Source organism: Salmo salar, chromosome 23 (genome assembly GCF_965601325.2).
Source record: "Salmo salar chromosome 23, fSalSal1, whole genome shotgun sequence".
Taxonomy (NCBI): domain Eukaryota; kingdom Metazoa; phylum Chordata; class Actinopteri; order Salmoniformes; family Salmonidae; genus Salmo; species Salmo salar.
In genome coordinates, this window is record NC_138313.1 from 24,699,970 (window position 1) to 24,719,039 (window position 19,070).

Here is a 19,070-nt window from a genome sequence, read left to right on the forward strand (position 1 = left end):
CTGCAGTTGAAAAACATTTTATTAAAGGAATAAAAATTAGGTTTGTGTACAATCACACAACAGCAGTCTCCATGTGTTACTCTCCAGTGTAGCGTGGGGGTCTCTTCTCTATAAAGGCAGCCATCCCCTCCTGTCTGTCTCTTGTCGGGATCACCTGGAGAGAGAAAGATGATTAACCACTACAGTTTGACCTCAGACAATGCACATGAGCATTTGACCTCTTACCCTGGCATAACACATCCTCTCTATGGCCATCCCTGACGTAATGTCCACCTGAGAGAGAGAGACAGACATACCTGCTACTAGCACACAGAGACAGGTGTCATCAAATACATTGAGATAATGAGCTGGGATGTGTGTGGGTGTATCCCAGATAGCATATGAACACGTAAGGAATGGCAAAATGTGAATTGCAGGAAATTTGCTTTAAAAATGCAACATTTTCTCTCTGCTTCATTTCAAACTAGAATAGCATGCACATTTTTATCTCTGCCCCGTGGATTTGTTGTTGTGGAATTGCAGGAAGTTACCCGGGCCCCAGATGTGGTGGTCCGGCCCTGAGTAACGTGTAAAGTTCTTTAGTAAAGCAGCCATACCTCCATGCCTCTGTTCATAGCCTCCTTGGCCATCCTCACAGCAATGGGAGCCTGGAGAGAGAACACTGGGGGTAAGAAGGACCACAGACACACACGATGAGTAACCATGTCTAAGACCTGAACTTCTGTTAGCTCCCTGAGATAATGCCAAGGCTTTAGCTCAGCAGATGACCTAGGTTCAAACACTGCTGTCCATGTCCCTTACAGTGGTCAGTTGGTATCCTGGTTTGGTATGACTGGTCTGGTGACAGTGACTGACAACTGACAGGATGTGATCAGAGAGACAGCAGATGTCTATGTAACCCCAGTGTCAGTCAGTGTCCAGTGTCAGTCAGTGTGTGTTTGTGGTAATTGAAACCCAAGCAGTCAGTCAATGTGTTAATCTCTTCTCCTCATCCCTCGTAACTAATTTAATCTAACCACCTATAAAATCACTCATCACTATGGAATGGAAAGAAAAAATGAGTAAGGTTTTTGTGTGTGTGTAACCTGTGGTAGTATCTCTCTAGCCAGACTCAGTGCCTCTCTATAGGCAGCGTCTCCGTCTGGATTCTGCTCGGTAGCTCTGTTGACCAGCCCCATGTCCACAGCCCTCTGTCCATCCACTCTCCTGCCGGTGAAGATCAGCTCTTTGGCCAGGGCAAAGCCCACCGCTCTGGGCAGCCTCTGACTGCCCCCTATAGGAGAAAGGATGTAGAGAGGGAAAGATGCTGAACTCATTATGCCAAACAAACCATGAGATGACATGAGGGTAACTGGTGTGTGTGTTTGTGTGCACGCATATGACTTCTGGTTGTCTTACCCGCCCCAGGGAGCAGCCCCCGTGTTGTCTCAATCAGACCCATCTGTGCAGAGTTGGCTGAACACACACACACACACACACACACAGAGGACAGGTGAAGGTCTGACTGGCTGCGTATCATTAAGCAACGGTGGGAGTACAGACTGACTGATGTGTCTGTAAGAGCGAGACGTGCACGCACATACACACACCTGCTCACCTCACGCCTCTGCCTCAAATCTATTACCAACCATATTTTCTCTAGATGTCAGCAGTTCCATAAAAATATATATTACAAGTTACTTATGATAAGGTACCCCTGTGGAAAAGTATGTTGAGTGTTTGAATACGTTTATCATTAAAACATACATTATTTACATTTAAATACACTGGTATATGTTATAGAAAATGTACAAAAATTGCAACTAAATGTGCTCGCTTTACAAATGATACAAAATAAGACTCAGGACTGTAATGAAAAACTTACATTTCTCTCAGAATTTACATACGCATACACACATTTCTGGTCACAAGGTAATTTGAACTATGAATAAATCCAGATATTTTGCTAATCATTATCATGTGAAAGGTGTTTCAATAACCTAATATTTAAGCTACTCTATTGGGCTGTCCAAAACGGAAATGTTTAAAATGCACAATGGCCATCATACTGTATGTATTGATGTGTATAATAATGTGTATTTTGATGTGTATTTTTGTGATATACAGGGTCTCATTTGGAAAAGTGAGTTTGGTCTCAGCGTTGACTCCCTGTCAAAATAAAGGTTACATTTTCAAATAAATACAATGAGCATTTCACTCAAATAACAAACGAAATAGGGTCAAAATAACAACCCAGCTAGCACATTTGGTTCATTGGAAGGTGTTTTTTGGTTTCTGAATGTTTTTTAAACATTCTGAGAACAGAAGTATAAATGTTGCCTGTTCTGGAAATGTTTATTTTTAGGTTCCAGGGAGGTTCTGAGAACATTTTACTCTGGTTCCTTGAACAATTTCCTGGGAGGTTTTATTAACTCTCCGAGAATGGAAATTATAGGGGATTTGAAAGTAATTAAATAACATTCTAAGGTCCCGACCTCAGTAATTTTTCCAAATAAATTAACAATACATACACTGGAGTGTACAACACATTATGAACACATGCGCTTTCCGTGACAGACTGACCAGGTGAATCCAGGTGAAAGCTATGATCCCTTAATGACGTCACATGTTAAATCCACTTTAAAAATCAGTGTAGATAAAAGGAGAGGAGACCAGTTAAATAAGTATTATTAAGTCTTGAGACAACTGACACATGGATTGTGTATGTGTGCCATTCAGAGGGTGAATGGGCAAGACAAAAGATTTAAGTGCTGGGTTTTTGAAGTTGAACAAAGGACATCCAGCCAACTTGACACAACTGTGGGAAGCATTGGTCAACACGGGCCAGCATCCCTGTGGAACGCTTTCGCCAAAGGGGGCGAGGGGTGCAACTCAATATTAGGAAGGTTTTCTTAACATTTTGTACACTCAGTGTAATTGTCATACAAACATACATACATACACACACACACACTGCATTTGGAAAGTGTTCAGACCCTTTGACTTTTTCCACATTTTGTTACGTTACAGCCTTATTCTAAAATGGATTAAATAAAACATTTCCCTCATCAATCTACACACAATACCCCATAACTACAAAGCAAAAACAGGTTCAGAATTTTTTTCAAATATATTCAAATAAAAAACAGAAATACTTTACTTAGATAAGAATTCAGACCATTTGCAGTTAGACTCGAAATTGAGCTCAGGTGCATCCTGTTTCCATTGATCATCCTTGAGATGTTTCTACAACTTGATTGGAGTCCACTTGTGGTAAATTCAATTGATTGGACATGATTTGGAAAGGCACACACCTGTCTGTATAAGGTCCCACAGTTGACAGTGCATGTCTGAGCAAAAACCAAGCCATGAGGTCGAAAGGAATTGTCCGTAGAACTCCGAGACAGGATTGTTTTGAGGCACAGATCTGGGGAAGTGTACCAAAAGGAGAAACTTCGCCCCAGCCTAAGATCCTGAGCACGCTGGAGCAGGTTATCATCAAGGATCTCTCTGTACTTTACTCTGTTCAGCTTTCCCTCGATCCTGACTAGTCTCCCAGTCCCTGCTGCTGAAAAACATCCCCACAGCATGCTGCTGCCACCACCATGCTTCACTGTAGGGATGTGCCAGGTTCCTTCCAGACGTGACACTTGGCATTCCGGTCAAAGAGTTCAATCTTTGTTTCATCAGACCAGAGAATTTTGTTTCTCATGGTCTGAGAGTCTTTAGGTTCCTTTTGGCAAACTCCAAGCGGGCTGCCTTGTGCCCTTTACTGAGGAGTGGCTTCCGTCTGGCCACTCAACCATAAAGGCCTGATTGGTGGAGTGCTGGAGAGATGGTTGTCCTTCTGGAAGGTTCTCCCATCTCCACAGAGGAACTCTGGAGCTCTTTCAGAGTGACCATTGGATTCTTGGTCACCTCCCTGACCAAGGCCTTCTCCCCCGATTGCTCAAGTTTGGCTGGGCTGCCAGCTCTAAGAAGTCTTGGTGGTTCCAAACTTCTTCCATTTAAGAATGATGGAGGCCATTGTGTTCTTGGGGACCTTCAATGCTGTAGAAATATCTTGGTACCCTTCCCCAGATCTGTGCCTCGACACAATCATGTCTCGGAGCTCTACGGACAATTCCTTTGACCGCATGGCTTGGTTTTTGCTCAGACATGCACTGTCTACTGTGGGACCTTAAATAGACAGGTGTGTGCCTTTCCAAATCATGTCCAATTAATTGAATTTACCACAGGTGGATACCAATCAAGTTGTAGAAACATCTCAAAGATGATCAATGAAAACAGGATGCACCTGAGCTCAATTTCGAGTCTCATAGCAAAGGGTCTGAATACTTATGTAAATAACGTATGTTTTTTTATTCCTTAATACATTTGCTAAAATGTATAAAAACCTGTTTTCACTGTCATTAAGGGGTATTGTGTGTAGATTGAGGGAAAAAAATATTTAATACATTTTTGAATAAGGCTGTAATGTAACAAAATGTGGAAAAAGGGAAGGGGTCTGAATACTTTTGAATGCAATGTACATATTAATCTAGACTGTCTTTATACGTCACAAAAAGGGATGGCTCCCTGTTAGAGGTGAGAAGTGAGAGGCTAATGGCGATTGGTAAGAGGTCACTGACCAGCTGTACGAAGGTCACAGGCGAGCGCCAGCTCCAGACCCCCTCCAAGGGCGAAGCCATCCACCGCAGCAACCGTCGGCATGGGCAACAAGGCTGCATTAGCGATGCAACATCCATAGAGAGATGACATGTGGAGAGTTCAGACGATGTAGTTACAGACTATGCACACAGTACAATGCACAACACAATGCAACACACTATATTTTTTTACCCCCTTTTTCTCCCCCATTTCGATCTTGTCTCGTTACTGCAACGGGCTCAGGTGGTGAAGGTCGAGTCATCCGCCAAACCGAGCTCCTTAACACCGGCCCGCTTAAAAACCGGAAGCTTGCCGCACCAATGTGTCGGAGGAAACACCATTCAACTGATGACCAAAGTCAGCCTGCAGGCACCTGGCCCGCAACAAGGAGTCGCTAGAGCGTGATGAGACAAGTAAAGGCCCCCGGCCAAACCCTCCCTTTACCCGGGCGACACTAGGCCAATTGTGCGCCACCCTATTGGACTCCCGATCAATACCGGTTGTGATACAGCCCGGGATCGAACCTGGGTCTGTAGTGACGCCTCTAACACTGATGCAGTGCCCCAGACCGCTGCGCCACTTGAGAAGCCCTGTGATAACTTTCTAATTTTGTCGAAACTCGAACTGTGTAGTGAAGGCCGACAGCGCATTCGGAAAGTATTCAGACCCTTTGACTTTTTCAACATTTTGTTACATTACAGCTTTATTCTAAAATGTATTAAATTGTTTTTTTTCTTTATTATCAATCTTAACACAATACCTCATAATGAAAAAAGAAAAACAGGTTTTTAGAATGTTTTGCTAATTTATTGAAAATAAAAAATGAAATATTACATTAACATAAGTATTCACACCCTTGCTCAGTACTTTGTTGAAGCACCTTTGGCAAGGATTACCACCTCGAGTCTTCCTGACACACCTGTATTTAGGGAGTTTCTTCCATTCTTCTTTGCAGATCCTCTCAAGCTCTGTCAGGTTGGATGGGGAATGTCACTGCACAGCTATTTTCAGGTCTCTCCAGAGATGTTTGATCGGGTTCAAGTCCAGGTTCTGGCTGGGCCACTCAAGGACATTCAGAGACTTGTCCCAAAGCCACTCCTGCGTTGTCTTGACAGTGTGCTTAGGGTCGTTGTCCTGTTGGAAGGTGAACCTTCACCCCTGTCTGAGGTCCTGAGCACTCTGCAGCAGGTTTCGTCAAAGATTTGTCTGTACTTTGCTCCGTTGATCTTTCCCTCGATCCTGACAAGTCTCCCAGTCCCTGCTGCTGAAAAACATCCCCACAGTATGATGCTACCACTACCATGCTTCCCCGTAGGGATGGTGCCAGGTCTCCTCCAGATGTGGCGCTTGGCATTCAGGCTAAAGAGTTCAATCTTGGCTTCATCAGACCAAAGAATCTTGTTTCTCATGGTCTGAGAGTCCTTTAGGTGCCTTTTGGCAAACTCCAAGCGGGCGGTCATGTGCCTTTTACTGAGGAGTAGCTTCCGTCTGGCCACTCTTCCATAAAGGCCTGATTGGTGGAGTGCTGCAGAGATGGTTGTCCTTCTGGAAGGTTCTCCCATCTCCACAGAGGAACTCTGGAGCTCTGTCAGAGTGACCATCAGGTTCTTGAAGTGTCTAGGTGGTTCCAAACTTCTTCCATTTAAGAATGATGGAGGCCACTGTGTTCTTGGGGACCTTCAATGCTGCAGACATTTTATGGTAACCTTCCCTATATCTGTGCCTCGACTCAATCCTGTCTCGGAGCGCTACGGACAATTCCTTCGACCTCCTGGCTTGGTTTTTGCTCTGACATGCACTATCAACTGTGGGACCTTATATAGACAGGTGTGTGCTTTTCCAAATCATGTCCAATCAATTGAATTTACCACAAGTGGACTCCAATCAAGTTGTAGAAACATCTCAAGGATGATCAATGGAAACAGGATGCACCTGAGCTCAATTTCAAGTCTCATAGCAAAGGGTCTGAATACTTATGTAAATAAGGTATCATTTTTTTTATTTTGAATACATTTGCAAAAAAAATAAATGTACGGTTCACATTGTCATTATGGGGCATTATGTTTAGATTGATGAGGATGTTTTTTCATTTAATCTATTTTAGAATAAGGCTGTAACGTAACAAAATGTGCAAAAAGTCAAGGGGTCTGAATACTTTCTGAAAGCACTGTATAAAGTCATTTGAGAGAGAGAGAGAGAGAGAGAGAGAGAGAGAGAGAGAGCGAGAGAGCAAGCGAGAGATACTAGCATGAGAACAGGCTGAAGTCTGAATGAGACAAGGGGTAGCCCCTAGTCTATACACAGACACACAGAGTACCAGTCAAAAGTGTATTTATTTTTAATATTTTCTACATTGTAGAATAATAGTGAAGACATCAAAACTATGAAATAATATGTGGAATCATGTGGTAACCAAAAAAGTGTTAAACACTCTTGGCATTCTCTTAACCAGCTTCACCTGGAATGCTTTTCCAACAGTCTTGAAGGAGTTCCCACATATGCTGGGCACTTGTTGGCTGCTTTTCCTTCAGGTCTGGTGATTGTGGAGGCCAGGTCATCTGATGCAGCACTCCATAACTCTCCTTCTTAGTCAAATAGCCCTTACACAGCCTGGACGTGTGTTGGGTCATTGTCTTGTTAAAAAACAAATGATAGTCCCACTAAGCGCAAACCAGACGGGATGGCGTATCGCTGCAGAACGCTGTGGTAGCCATGCTGGTTAAGTGTGCCTTGAATTCTAAATAAATCACAGACGGTGCTTTGCAGGTGACACTGCAAGGCGGTGCTTTGCAGGTGACCGATTATTGGAGGACCAAAAATAGCCGATAGCGATTAATCATCCGATTTTTATATATATATATATATATATATATATATATATATATATATATATATATATATATATATATATATATATATATATATATATATATATATATATATATATATATATATATATATTATTATATATATATATATTATAGATTTGTAATAATGACAATTACAATACTGAATGAACACTTATTTTAACTTAATATTATTACATAAATAAAATCAATTTAGTCTCAAATAAATAATGAAACATGTTCAATTTGGTTTAAATAATGCAAAAACAAAGTGTTGGAGAAGAAAGTAAAAGTGCAATATTTGCCATGTAAAAAAACTAACGCTTAAGTTCCTTGCTCAGAACATGAGAACATATGAAAGCTGGTGGTTCCTTTTAACATGAGTCTTCAATATTCCCAGGTAAGAAGTTTTAGGTTGTAGTTATTATAGGAATTATAGGGCTATTTCTCTCTATACCATTTGTATTTCATATACCTTTTACTATTGGATGTTCTTATAGGCACTATAGTATTGCCAGCCTAATCTCGGGAGTTGATAGGCTTGAAGTCATAAACAGCGCAATGCTTGAAGCACAGCGAAGAGCTGCTGGCAAATGCAGGAAAGTACTGTTTAAATGAATGCTTATGAGCCTGCTGCTGCCTACCACCGCTCAGTCAGACTGCTCTATCAAATCATAGACTTAATTATAATATAATAACACACAGAAATACGAGCCTTAGGTCATTAATATGGTCAAATCCGGAAACTATCATTTCGAAAACAAAACGTTTATTCTTTCAGTGAAATACGGAACCGTTCCTTATTTCATCTAACGGGTGGCATCCCTAAGTCTAAATATTGCTGTTACATTGCACAACCTTCAATGTTATGTCATAATTATGTACAATTCTGGCAAATTAATTAAGGTCTTTGTTAGGAAGAAACGGTCTTCCCACAGTTCGCAACGAGCCAGGCAGCCCAATCTGATGCATATACCCTGACTCTGCTTGCACAGAACGCAAGAGAAGTGACACAATTTCCCTTGTTAAAAGAAATTCATGTTAGCAGGCAATATTAACTAAATATGCAGGTTTAAAAATATATACTTGTGAATTGATTTCAAGAAAGGCATTGATGTTTATGGTTAGGTACACATTGGTGCAACGACAGTGCTTTTTTCGCGAATGCGCTTGTTAAATCATCACCCGTTTGGCGAAGTAGGCTGTGATTCAATGATAAATTAACAGGCACCGTATCGATTATATGCAACGCAGAACAAGCTAGATAAATTAGTAATATCATCAACCATGTGTAGTTAACTAGTGATTATGTTAAGATTGATTGTTTTTTATAAGTTTAATGCTAGCTAGCAACTTACCTTGGCTCCTTGCTGCACTCGCGTAACAGGTAGTCAGCCTGCCACGCAGTCTCCTCGTGGAGTGCAATGTAATCGGCCATAATCGGTGTCCAAAAATGCTGATTACCGATTGTTATGAAAACTTGAAATCAACCCTAATTAATTGGCCATTCCGATTAATCGGTCGACCTCTAGTTTCTTTGCAGCAATTCGACCATGAAGTCCTGATTCACGCAGTCTAATCTGAACAGTTGATGTTGAGATGTGAAAGGTCTTCCTTTCCTGTGGTGGTCCTCAGGAGAGCCAGTTTCATCATAGTGATTGATGGTTTTTGCGACTGCACTTGAAGAAACTTTCAAAGTTCTTGAAATCCCCCGGATTGACTGACCTTCATGTCTTAAAGTAATGATGGACTATCTTATCTCTTTGCTTATTTCAGCTGTTCTTGCCATAATATGGACTTGGTCTTTTACCAAATAGGGCCATCTTCTGTATACCAACCCTGCCATTTCACAACACAAATGATTGGCTCAAACACAAATTAACTTTGAACAAGGCACACCTGTTAATTGAAATGCATTCCAGGTGACTACCTCATGAAGCTGGTTGAGAGAATGCCAAGAATGCCAAGAATATGCAAAGCTGTCATCAAGGCAGAGAGAGGGTGGCTACTTTGAAGAAAATCAAATATGAAATATATTTTGATTTGTTTAACACTTTTGGTTACTACATGATTCCAAATGTGTTATTTCATAGTTTTGATGTCTTCACTATTATTCTACAATGTAGAAAAAAGTAAAAATAAATTAAAACCCTGGAATGAGTAGGTGTGTCCAAACTTTTGACTGGTACTGTATGTAACACTGGTACTGTATGTAGCATTTGCGGTGAAAGGTGACTGAGTGAGAGCAGTATTTGTCAGACCGTGAGACATCCCAAAAATGTATCACACACCGATCTCAGTCATGAGTGAGCGCAGGCCGTGAACAAACAGATCAGAGTCAGAGTGGTTCATCCCAGCTCTCTCCTTCAGATCAGCTCCTACAGAAGACACAGAGAAGACATCAAAACACACACACACACACACACACACACAGAGAAAACATCAAAACACACACACACACCTGCACAGAAGACCCCTTGTACCAGACTCCTGAAGACCACCACTCTCACAGCTGAGTCATGGTGTAGAGAGGACACCAGCTCCCTCATCTAGAGAGAGATGGATAGAGAGAGGGAATGGGAGTGGGTGAGAGAGAGAGAAAAGTATTAGCAGTCATCGTACTCTGTTAAATCAATAGCAGAGCTGGGACCAAGTCACTATTATTCGAGTCACTCACAAGAAGGTTGAAAGGTCCAAGTCTTAAATCAAGTCCCAAGTAGAACGGGTCAAGTCTTGAGTCAAGTCCAAGTGGTGCATTCTAAGAGCAAGTCGAGTCACAGATTATTTTCCAAGTTAAGCCAAGCAAAAATAAATCTGTACGGGCAATGATTTGTTCAACTACAAATCTTTGTATATTTAATGAGGCTAACAGACAGCCCTTATCATTATTTTCTCTAAAACACTTGATCACCGAACAGTTTTTGGAGCAAATTTCACAGGAGGTTGGTGGAACATTAATTGGGGAGAATAGGCTCATGGTATTGACTGGAATGTAATAAGTGGAATGTATCAAATACATCAAACACATGGTTTCCAGGTGTTTGATGCCATTCCATTTGCGCCGTTCCAGACATTATTATGAGCCGTTCTCACCTCAGCAGCCTCTTGTGACATTGGCAATCCTCTCTCCCTACAATTTGAGTTTTGCGCTGAAATCAAACCTATAGCTGTACAGCAAATCAGCAATTTGTTCGCTAGCTCAATAGTTTTCAAAACTTTTTCTCACGCGACACCCCAAAAGGAATGGTTCAAAGCTTCCTACCCCCACGGAAGCACATGCACAGGGCGAAACAGGCACACACAATGTAGCCTATCATTACAACCATAAACGGTGACGCGTTTTCAAAACGCAAGATATAGAAATAAACTCTGTCATACACCTGCATTTTGAGCTGAAAGTCATTCATGTTAGCAGTCAATATCAACTAGGGATATCATGTCACATTGTCACTTGTCTGGAATCCAGAGCAAGCAGGATCATGTGGCCTACCTGTATTCAAATTATCAACTAATTATCAAGCTTTGATCATTTGAATCAGCTGTGTAGTGTTAGGGCAAAAACCAAAACGTACACCCCTTGGGGTCCTGAGAACCTAGTTTGGGAAACGCTGCCCTAAAGCAATACTGCAAAAAAAGCTTTTTGTCCTGAATACAAAGTTTTATTTTTGGGAGAAATCCAAAACAACACATTACTGACTACCACTCTCCATATTTTCAAGCATACTGTAGTGGTGGCGGCATCATGTTATGGGTATGCATTTGTTTTATTTGTTTAATTGTTTAAGGACTGGGATGTTTTTTTAGGATAAAAAGAAACAGAATGGAGCTAAGCACAGGTAAAATCCTAGAGGAAAACCTGGTTCAGTCTGCTTTCTAGCGGACACTGGGAGATTAATTCACATTTTCAGCAGGACAATAATCTAAAACACAAAGCCAAATCAACACAAATTGATACCAAGAAGACAGTGAATGTTCCCAAGTGGCTGAGTTATGGTTTTGACTTAAATCTACTTGAAAATCTATGGCAAGACCTGAAAATGGTTGTCTAGCAATGTCAACAACCAACTTGACAGATCTTGAATTATTTTGAAAAGAACAATAGGCAAATGTTGCACAATCCAGGTGTGGAAAGCTCTAAGAGACTTACCCAGAAAGACTCACAGATGTAATCACTGCCAAAGGTGCTTCTACAAAGTATTGACTCAGGGGTGTGAATACTTATGTAGATGAGATATTTCTGTATTTCATTTTCAATGAATTTGCTACAATTTCTAAAAACATGTTTTCACATTCTGATTATGATGTATTGTGTGTAGATGGGTGAGAAAAAAATATATTGCATACATTTTGAATTCAGGCTGTAACACAACAAAATGTGGAATAAGTCAAAGGGTATGAATACTTTCTGAAGGCACTGTAGTCAGTACTACCACTAAGGTAATCAGTTGAAGTTGGAAGTTTACATACACTTAGGTTGGAGTCATTAAAACTCGTTTTTCAACCACTCCACAAATTTCTTGTTCACAAACTATAGTTTTGGCAAGTCCGTAAGGACATCTACTTTGTGCATGACACAAGTATTTTTTCCAACAATTATTTACAGACAGATTATTTCACTGTATCACAATTCCAGTCGGTCAGAAGTTTACATACACAAAGTTGAATGTGCCTGTAAACAGCTTGGGAAATTCCAGAAAATGATGTCATGGCTTTAGAAGCTTCTGATAGGCTATTGACATCATTTGAGTCAATTGGAGATGTACCTGTGGATGTATTTCAAGGCCTGCCTTCAAACTCAATACCTCTTTGCTTGACATCATGTGAAAAGTCAAAAGAAATCATCCAAGACCTCAGAAAAGAAATTGTAGACCTCCACAAGTCTGGTTCATCCTTGGGAGCAATTTCCAAATGCCTGAAGGTACCACGTTCATCTGTACAAACAATAGTACTCAAGTATAAACACCATGGGACCATGCAGCCGTCATACCGCTCAGGAAGGAGAAGCGTTCTGTCTCCTAAAGATGAACGTACTTTGGTGCGAAAAGTGCAAATCAATCCCAGAACAACAGCAAAGGACCTTGTGAAGATGCTGGAGGAAACAGGTACAAAAGTATCTATATCCACAGTAAAACGAGTCCTTTATCAACATAACCTGAAAGGCCGCTCAGCAAAGAAGAAGCCACTGCTCCAAAACAGTCATAAAAAAGCCAGACTACATCCACAGGTACACCTCCAACTGCACATGGGGACAAACATCGTACTTTTTGGAGAAATGTCATCTGGGCTGATGAAACAAAAATAGAACTGTTTGGCCATAATGACCATCGTTATGTTTGGAGGAAAAAGGGGGAGGCTTGCAAGCCGAAGAACACCATCCCAACCGTGAAGTATGGGGGTGGGAGCATCATGTTGTGGGGGTGCTTTGCTGCAGGAGAGACTGGTGCACTTCACAAAATAGATGGCATCATGAGGGAGGAAAATTATGTGGATATATTGAAGCAACATCTCAAGACATCAGTCAGGAAGTTAAAGCTTGGTCGCAAATGGGTCTTCCAAATGGACAGTGACCCCAAGCATACTTCCATAGTTGTGGCAAAATGGCTTATGGACAACAAAGTTAAGGTATTTGTGTGGCCATCACAAAGCCCTGACCTCAAGCCTGTAGAAAATGTGTGGGCAGAAACTAACCTGACTCAGTTACACCAGCTCTGTCAGGAGGAATGGGCCAAAATTCACCCAACTTATTGTGGGAAGCTTGTGGAAGGCTACCCGAAACGTTTGACCCAAGTTAAACAATTTAAAGGCAATGCTACTAAATACTAATTGAGTGTATGTAAACTTCTGACCCACTGGGAATGTGATGAAAGAAATAAAAGCTAAAATAAATCATTCTCTCTACTATCATTCTGACATTTCACATTCTTAAAATAAAGTGGCGATCCTAACTGACCTAAGACAGGATACTAGGATTAAATGTTAGGATATGTGAAAAACTGATTATAAATGTAGTTGGCTATGGTGTATGTATATACTGAATAAAAAATAAAAAAACGCAACATGCAACAATTTCAAAGATTTTACTGAGTTACAGTTCATAAGGACATTTGTCAATTGAAAGAAATTCATTAGGCCCTGATCTACAAATCCACCATTCCAGTGTTTTACTTGCTATATTGTATTTACTTTGCCACCATGTCCTTTTTTGCCTTTACCTCCCTTATCTCACCTTATTTGCTCACATTGTATATAGACTTATTTTTCTACTGTGTTATTGACTGTATGTTTGTTTATTCCATGTGTAACTCTGTGTTGTTGTATGTGTCGAACTGCTTTGCTTTATCTTGGCCAGGTCGCAGTTGTAAATGAGAACTTGTTCTCAACTTGCCTACCTGGTTAAATAAAGGTGAAATATATATATATATGTTTTTAATCTATGGATTTCACATGACTGGGCAGGGGTGCAGCCATGGGTGGACCTGGGAGGGCATAGACCCACCCACTGGAGAGCCAGACCCAGCCAATCAGAATTTGTTTTTACCCACAGAAGGGCTTTATTACAGACAGAAATACTCCTCAGCATCTAAAGTTATTTTATATCAAGTCAGACTCAAGTCCAAGTCATGTGACTTCAGTCCATACCTCTGATCAATAGTTAGCAATTCGATGCGTGTGTAAGGTCAAATAGAGATCAAACCCACCTGAGAGACAAACACACGGCCCAGAGCGTTCTTTGCCTTCTGACGGCACATCAACACCTCAGCTATACCTACAGAGAAAGAGAGAGAGTCACGTGTACTGCCTCAAGAAGACAGACATGTGTATGTATGTGGTGTGTGTGTGTTATCGTTTATGCATTTGCAATATAAGCAGCTGCACAGGCCCAGATGTTGATGATGTTGTCACATTAGATTTGAGCCATGAGGTGACGTGTGTGTATGTCTGGAGAAGAGGAGAGGATGAGGGAGGGAGGAAGAAGAGGATAGGAGGGACAGAAGGAGTGGGAAGGAGAGGAGGTGATGGAGGGAGGAAAGGAGGGAGAGAGACAGGAGGTGAATGCCTGAGGCTGTGTCTGACCTGTGGCTAGGCTGAAGGCTTTTTTATAAGCAGCATCTCCCCTGTGTGTGTGTAAATATGTCAGTGTTTACCTCAGTGTTAAATCACTGAATAGTAGGAAATGGTTTTCACTCTGTACAGAAGCTCCTGCAACACAACACTCCCTGTATCAAAGTGGCTACTACTTCTTCTGCCTCTACCAAGGGGTTAAATCCAAATCAAGGGCTGGACCTTTATGGCACAGCAGGTGGTGCGCTTACTTCCCCTGTAACTTCAGATAATGTTTATGTCATTTCAGGGTAAGCTTATTCATCTAAGCTACCTAAACTCAGCAAAAAAAGAAATGGTCCCTTTTTCAGGACCCTGTCTTTCAAAGATAATTCGTACAAATCCAAATAACTTCACAGATCTTAATTGTAAAGGGTTTAAACACTGTTTCCCATGCTTGTTCAATGAACCAAAAACAATTAATAAACATGCACCTGTGTAATGGTTGTTAAGACACTAACAGCTTACAGACGGTAGGAAATTAAGGTTACAGTTATGAAAACTTAGGACACTAAAGAGGCCTTTCTTCTGACTTTGAAAAACACCAAAGGAAAGATGCCCAGGGTTCCTGCTCATCTGTGTGAACGTGCCTTAGGCATGCTGCAAGGAGGCATGAGGACTGCAGATGTGGCCAGAGCAATAAATTGCAATGTCCGTACTGTGAGACGCCTAAGACAGCGCTACAGGGAGACAGGACGGACAGCTGATCGTCCTCGCAGTGGCAGACCACGTGTAACAACACCTGCACAGGATCGGTACATCCGAACATCACACCTGCGGGACAGGTACAGGATGGCAACAACAACTGCTCGAGTTACACCAGGAACGCACAATCCCTCCATCAGTGCTCAGACTGTTCGCAATAGGCTGAGAGAGGCTGGACTGAGTGCTTGTAGGGCTGTTGTAAGGCAGGTCCTCACCAGACATCACCGGCAACAACGTCGCCTATGGGTACAAACCCACCGTCGCTGGACCAGACAGGACTGGCAAAAAGTGTGCTTCTCTGACGAGTCGCAGGTTTGTCTCACCAGGGGTGATGGTCGGATTCGCGTTTATCGTCGAAGGAATGAGCGTTATACCGAGGCCTGTACTCTGGAGCGGGATCGATTTGGAGGTGAAGGGTCCATCATGGTCTGGGGCTGTGTGTCACAGCATCATCGGACTGAGCTTGTTGTCATTGCAGGCAATCTCAACGCTGTGCGTTACAGGGAAGACATACTCCTTCCTCATGTGGTACCCTTCCTGCAGGCTCATCCTGACATGACCCTCCAGCATGACAATGCCACCAGCCATACTGCTCGTTCTGTGCGTGATTTCCTGCAAGACAGGAATGTCAGTGTTCTGCCATGGTCAGCGAAGAGCCCGGATCTCAATCCCATTGAGCACGTCTGGGACCTGTTGGATCGGAGGGTGAGGGCTAGGGCCATTCCCCCCAGAAATGTCCGGGAACTTGCAGGTGCCTTGGTGGAAGAGTAGGGTAATATCTGACAACAAGAACTGGCAAATCTGGTGCAGTCCAGATGCACTGCAGTACTTAATGCAGCTGGTGGCCACACCAGAAACTGACTGTTACTTTTGATTTTGACTCCCCCTTTGTTCAGGGACACATTATTCCATTTCTGTTAATCACATGTCTGTGGAACTTGTTCAGTTTATGTCTCAGTTGTTTTATCTTGTTAAGTTCATACAAATATTTACACATGTTAAGTTTGCTGAAAATAAACGCAGTTGACAGTGAGAGGATATTTCTTTTTTCCTGAGTTTATGATTCTCAGCATTGTCAATCACAGCCTGGTCTCATACACTAGACGTAACATAGTACATTTAAATCCAAGATTCTCATATAAGTAAGATATGTTACATTTGGTATGGTTACATAACCCATATTAGAGTAGTTGGTTGGTCGGATGGGTGGGTGGGTGTATAACATAAACTTTAAGCAACCCAAAGGTTGGAGTTCGAATCTCATCACAGACAACTTTAGCATTTAGCTGATTAGCAACGTTTCAACTACTTAGCATGTTAAGTAACCCTTCCCTTAACCTTTAACCCTAACCCAGCTAACATTAGTCAGCCACCTAGTTAAAATTTGTAACATATGCATTTAGCAAATTCGTAACATATAGAATGTTTTGCAAATTAGTTACATATTGTACATTTAGCAAATTCGTAACATATCATACAAAATGGGTGATGGACATCCACAAATGAATACATACATATCATAATAAATGGAACGCTAATACGAAATGCTTTGAGACCAGGTTGTCGATCATGGTGAATATTGTGGAACTTGCACTCACTCAAAAATTGTAAACCTTACTACCGTTCAACTCGGTTTCCTGGTAGCGGAAAGCATAAAGATTCAAAGAGCGTCCTTCCCTACCAGTGTCCTCCCCATCTAGTCGCTTTAGATCCACTTCTACGGACTCTGGCGTCTCGGTGTGTAGCCAGCTTGTGTGTGTGTCATTGTGCCCAGTGAAAGGGCGTCCTCGGCTGGGCTGCTTTTCCACACCCAGCCGGTGTAACGTTACCGAGCCTGGAGCTCCAAGAGACGCCGGGGATAGAGCACCCAAGCAGCGGGAGAGAGAGCAGTGCCTAGTCGCAAACCTTCGAAGAAAAGTCATGGTTGTGTTTCTCCTTTTTCTTACGTGTACGGAGCTATTTCGTTTAAAAGAAAACACGGAAGTAGGCTACAACCACCTGACTTGTTTTTAAGTTCCAGCTCCAGGTAAAAGTTGCACGAGGGATCTAAGAGCCGATCTAGGATCAGATACATTCCAAATCCTTAGTTAAGCCAGGGGGGACGCAAAACTGAGTTATATCAGTATGTCTATGGCCAACTTTGTTCTATTCCAGTTTCATTGTGCTTGACGTTTTTGGGAACGGAACCGATACATTTTAATTTCCGAGTTCATTTGAGCATCCTTAACCGTACTGGAAACTGTTTTAGTGTTCTCTTATATTTTGTATGTTTCTCTCTTTTCATAGTGGGGTCATCGGCTTGGTTACATACTGACAAAGCATACATCCTTAGCTGCCCATGGCTTGAGCCAATAGATTAAATAGTTTATTAATAATACCACAGAACATGTGTTTTTTTTTTATATCGGTAGGCCATCATTGTAAATAAGAATTTGTTCTAGTGGTTAGAGCATTGGGCAAGTAACCGAAAGGTTGCTGGATCGAATCCCCGAGCTGACAAGGTAAAAATCTGTCGTTCTGCCCCTGAGCAAGGCAGTTAACCCACTGTTCCCCGGGCGCCAAAGATGTGGATGTCGATTAAGGCAGCCCCCGCACCTCTCTGATTCAGAGGGGTTGGGTTAAATACAGAAGACGCATTTCTAGGTATCCCCCTTTCCCTTCACTAGTTAAATAAGTAAATTAAAAAAACATCCTAACATTGCGATACTAAATAGGCCTACATTATTCTCATACGTATTTATGGTCAATGATTGGAATGCAAATGTTAAGCAATATCTAAAGTAGTCACCAGGGGACGTTCTCCTCACACACTCTTGCCTGAGGCGCTGATGCAACCTTTATCTCCTGGCCTATGTTTTATTACAATTAATCATGATTCATGAGCCAATGGTTTTATACATTATACTTTACATGCATTGGGAATTTCAATCAGGTACATGATTTAGCACAAAATATATTATGGACCTTTACATTGAGCAGGTCTCAAATGGGAGGTCAGAGAACTGGCAGTGTGGTGCCAGGACAACAACCTCTACCTCAATGTGAGCAAGACAAAGGAGCTGATCGTGGACTACAGGAAAAGGCGGGCCGAACAGGCCCCCATTAACATTGTCGGGGCTATAAAGGAGCGGGTCAAGAGTTTCAAGTTCCTTGGTGTCCATATCACTAACGAACTATCATGGTCCAAACATACCAAGACAGTTGTGAAGAGTGCACGACAAAACCTTTCTCCCCCTCAGGAGACTGAAAAGATTCGGCATGGGTCCCCAGATCCTCAAAAGATTCTACAGCTGCACCATCAACAGCATCTTGACCAGTTGCATCACCGCCTGGTATGGCAACTGCTCGGCATCTGACCGTAAGGCGCTACAGAAGGTAGTGCGAACGGCCCAATATATCACTGGGGCCAAGCTTCCTGCCATCCAGGGCCTATATAATAGGCGGTGTCAGAGGAAAGCCCATAAAATTGTCAGAGACTCCAGTCACCCAAGTTATAGACTGTTTTCTCTGCTACTGCACGGCAAGCAGTACCGGAGCACCAAGTCTAGGACCAAAAGGCTCCTCAACAGCTTCTACCCCCAAGCCATAAGACTGCTGAACAATCCATAAAATCGCCACCAGACAATTTACATTGACTCCCTTTTGTACACTCGCTGTTAGGTTGTTACCTATGCATAGTCACTTCGCCCCCACCTACATGTACAGATTACCTCAACTAGCCTGTACCCCAGTACACTGACTCGGTACCGGTGCCCCCTGTATATAGCCTCGTTATTGTTATTCTTATGG

At 42.1% G+C, this 19,070-nt stretch overlaps 1 protein-coding gene across 3 annotated transcripts; it reads right to left on the bottom strand.

The window, feature by feature from the left end:
- Window position 1: 1 nt before the first annotated feature.
- echdc2 (enoyl CoA hydratase domain containing 2) lies at window positions 2-17,331 on the bottom strand. Of its 3 annotated transcripts, none has more exons than XM_014169356.3 (10): window positions 16,963-17,329; window positions 14,174-14,241; window positions 9,937-10,024; window positions 9,767-9,853; window positions 4,611-4,703; window positions 1,399-1,455; window positions 1,086-1,273; window positions 597-647; window positions 226-273; window positions 2-154 (listed from the first exon to the last, which is right to left on the bottom strand). In XM_014169356.3, exons 1-10 carry the CDS (start codon window positions 17,201-17,203, stop codon window positions 77-79), a joined length of 999 nt encoding a protein of 332 aa, XP_014024831.1. In that variant the 5' UTR covers window positions 17,204-17,329; the 3' UTR covers window positions 2-76. The 3 variants fall into 3 exon arrangements, with proteins under 3 accessions (XP_014024831.1, XP_045562043.1, XP_014024832.1); XM_045706087.2 differs by having other exon boundaries at window positions 14,174-14,414; window positions 16,963-17,222; XM_014169357.3 differs by lacking the exon at window positions 4,611-4,703 and having other exon boundaries at window positions 16,963-17,331.
- Between the last annotated feature and the right edge of the window lie 1,739 nt (window positions 17,332-19,070).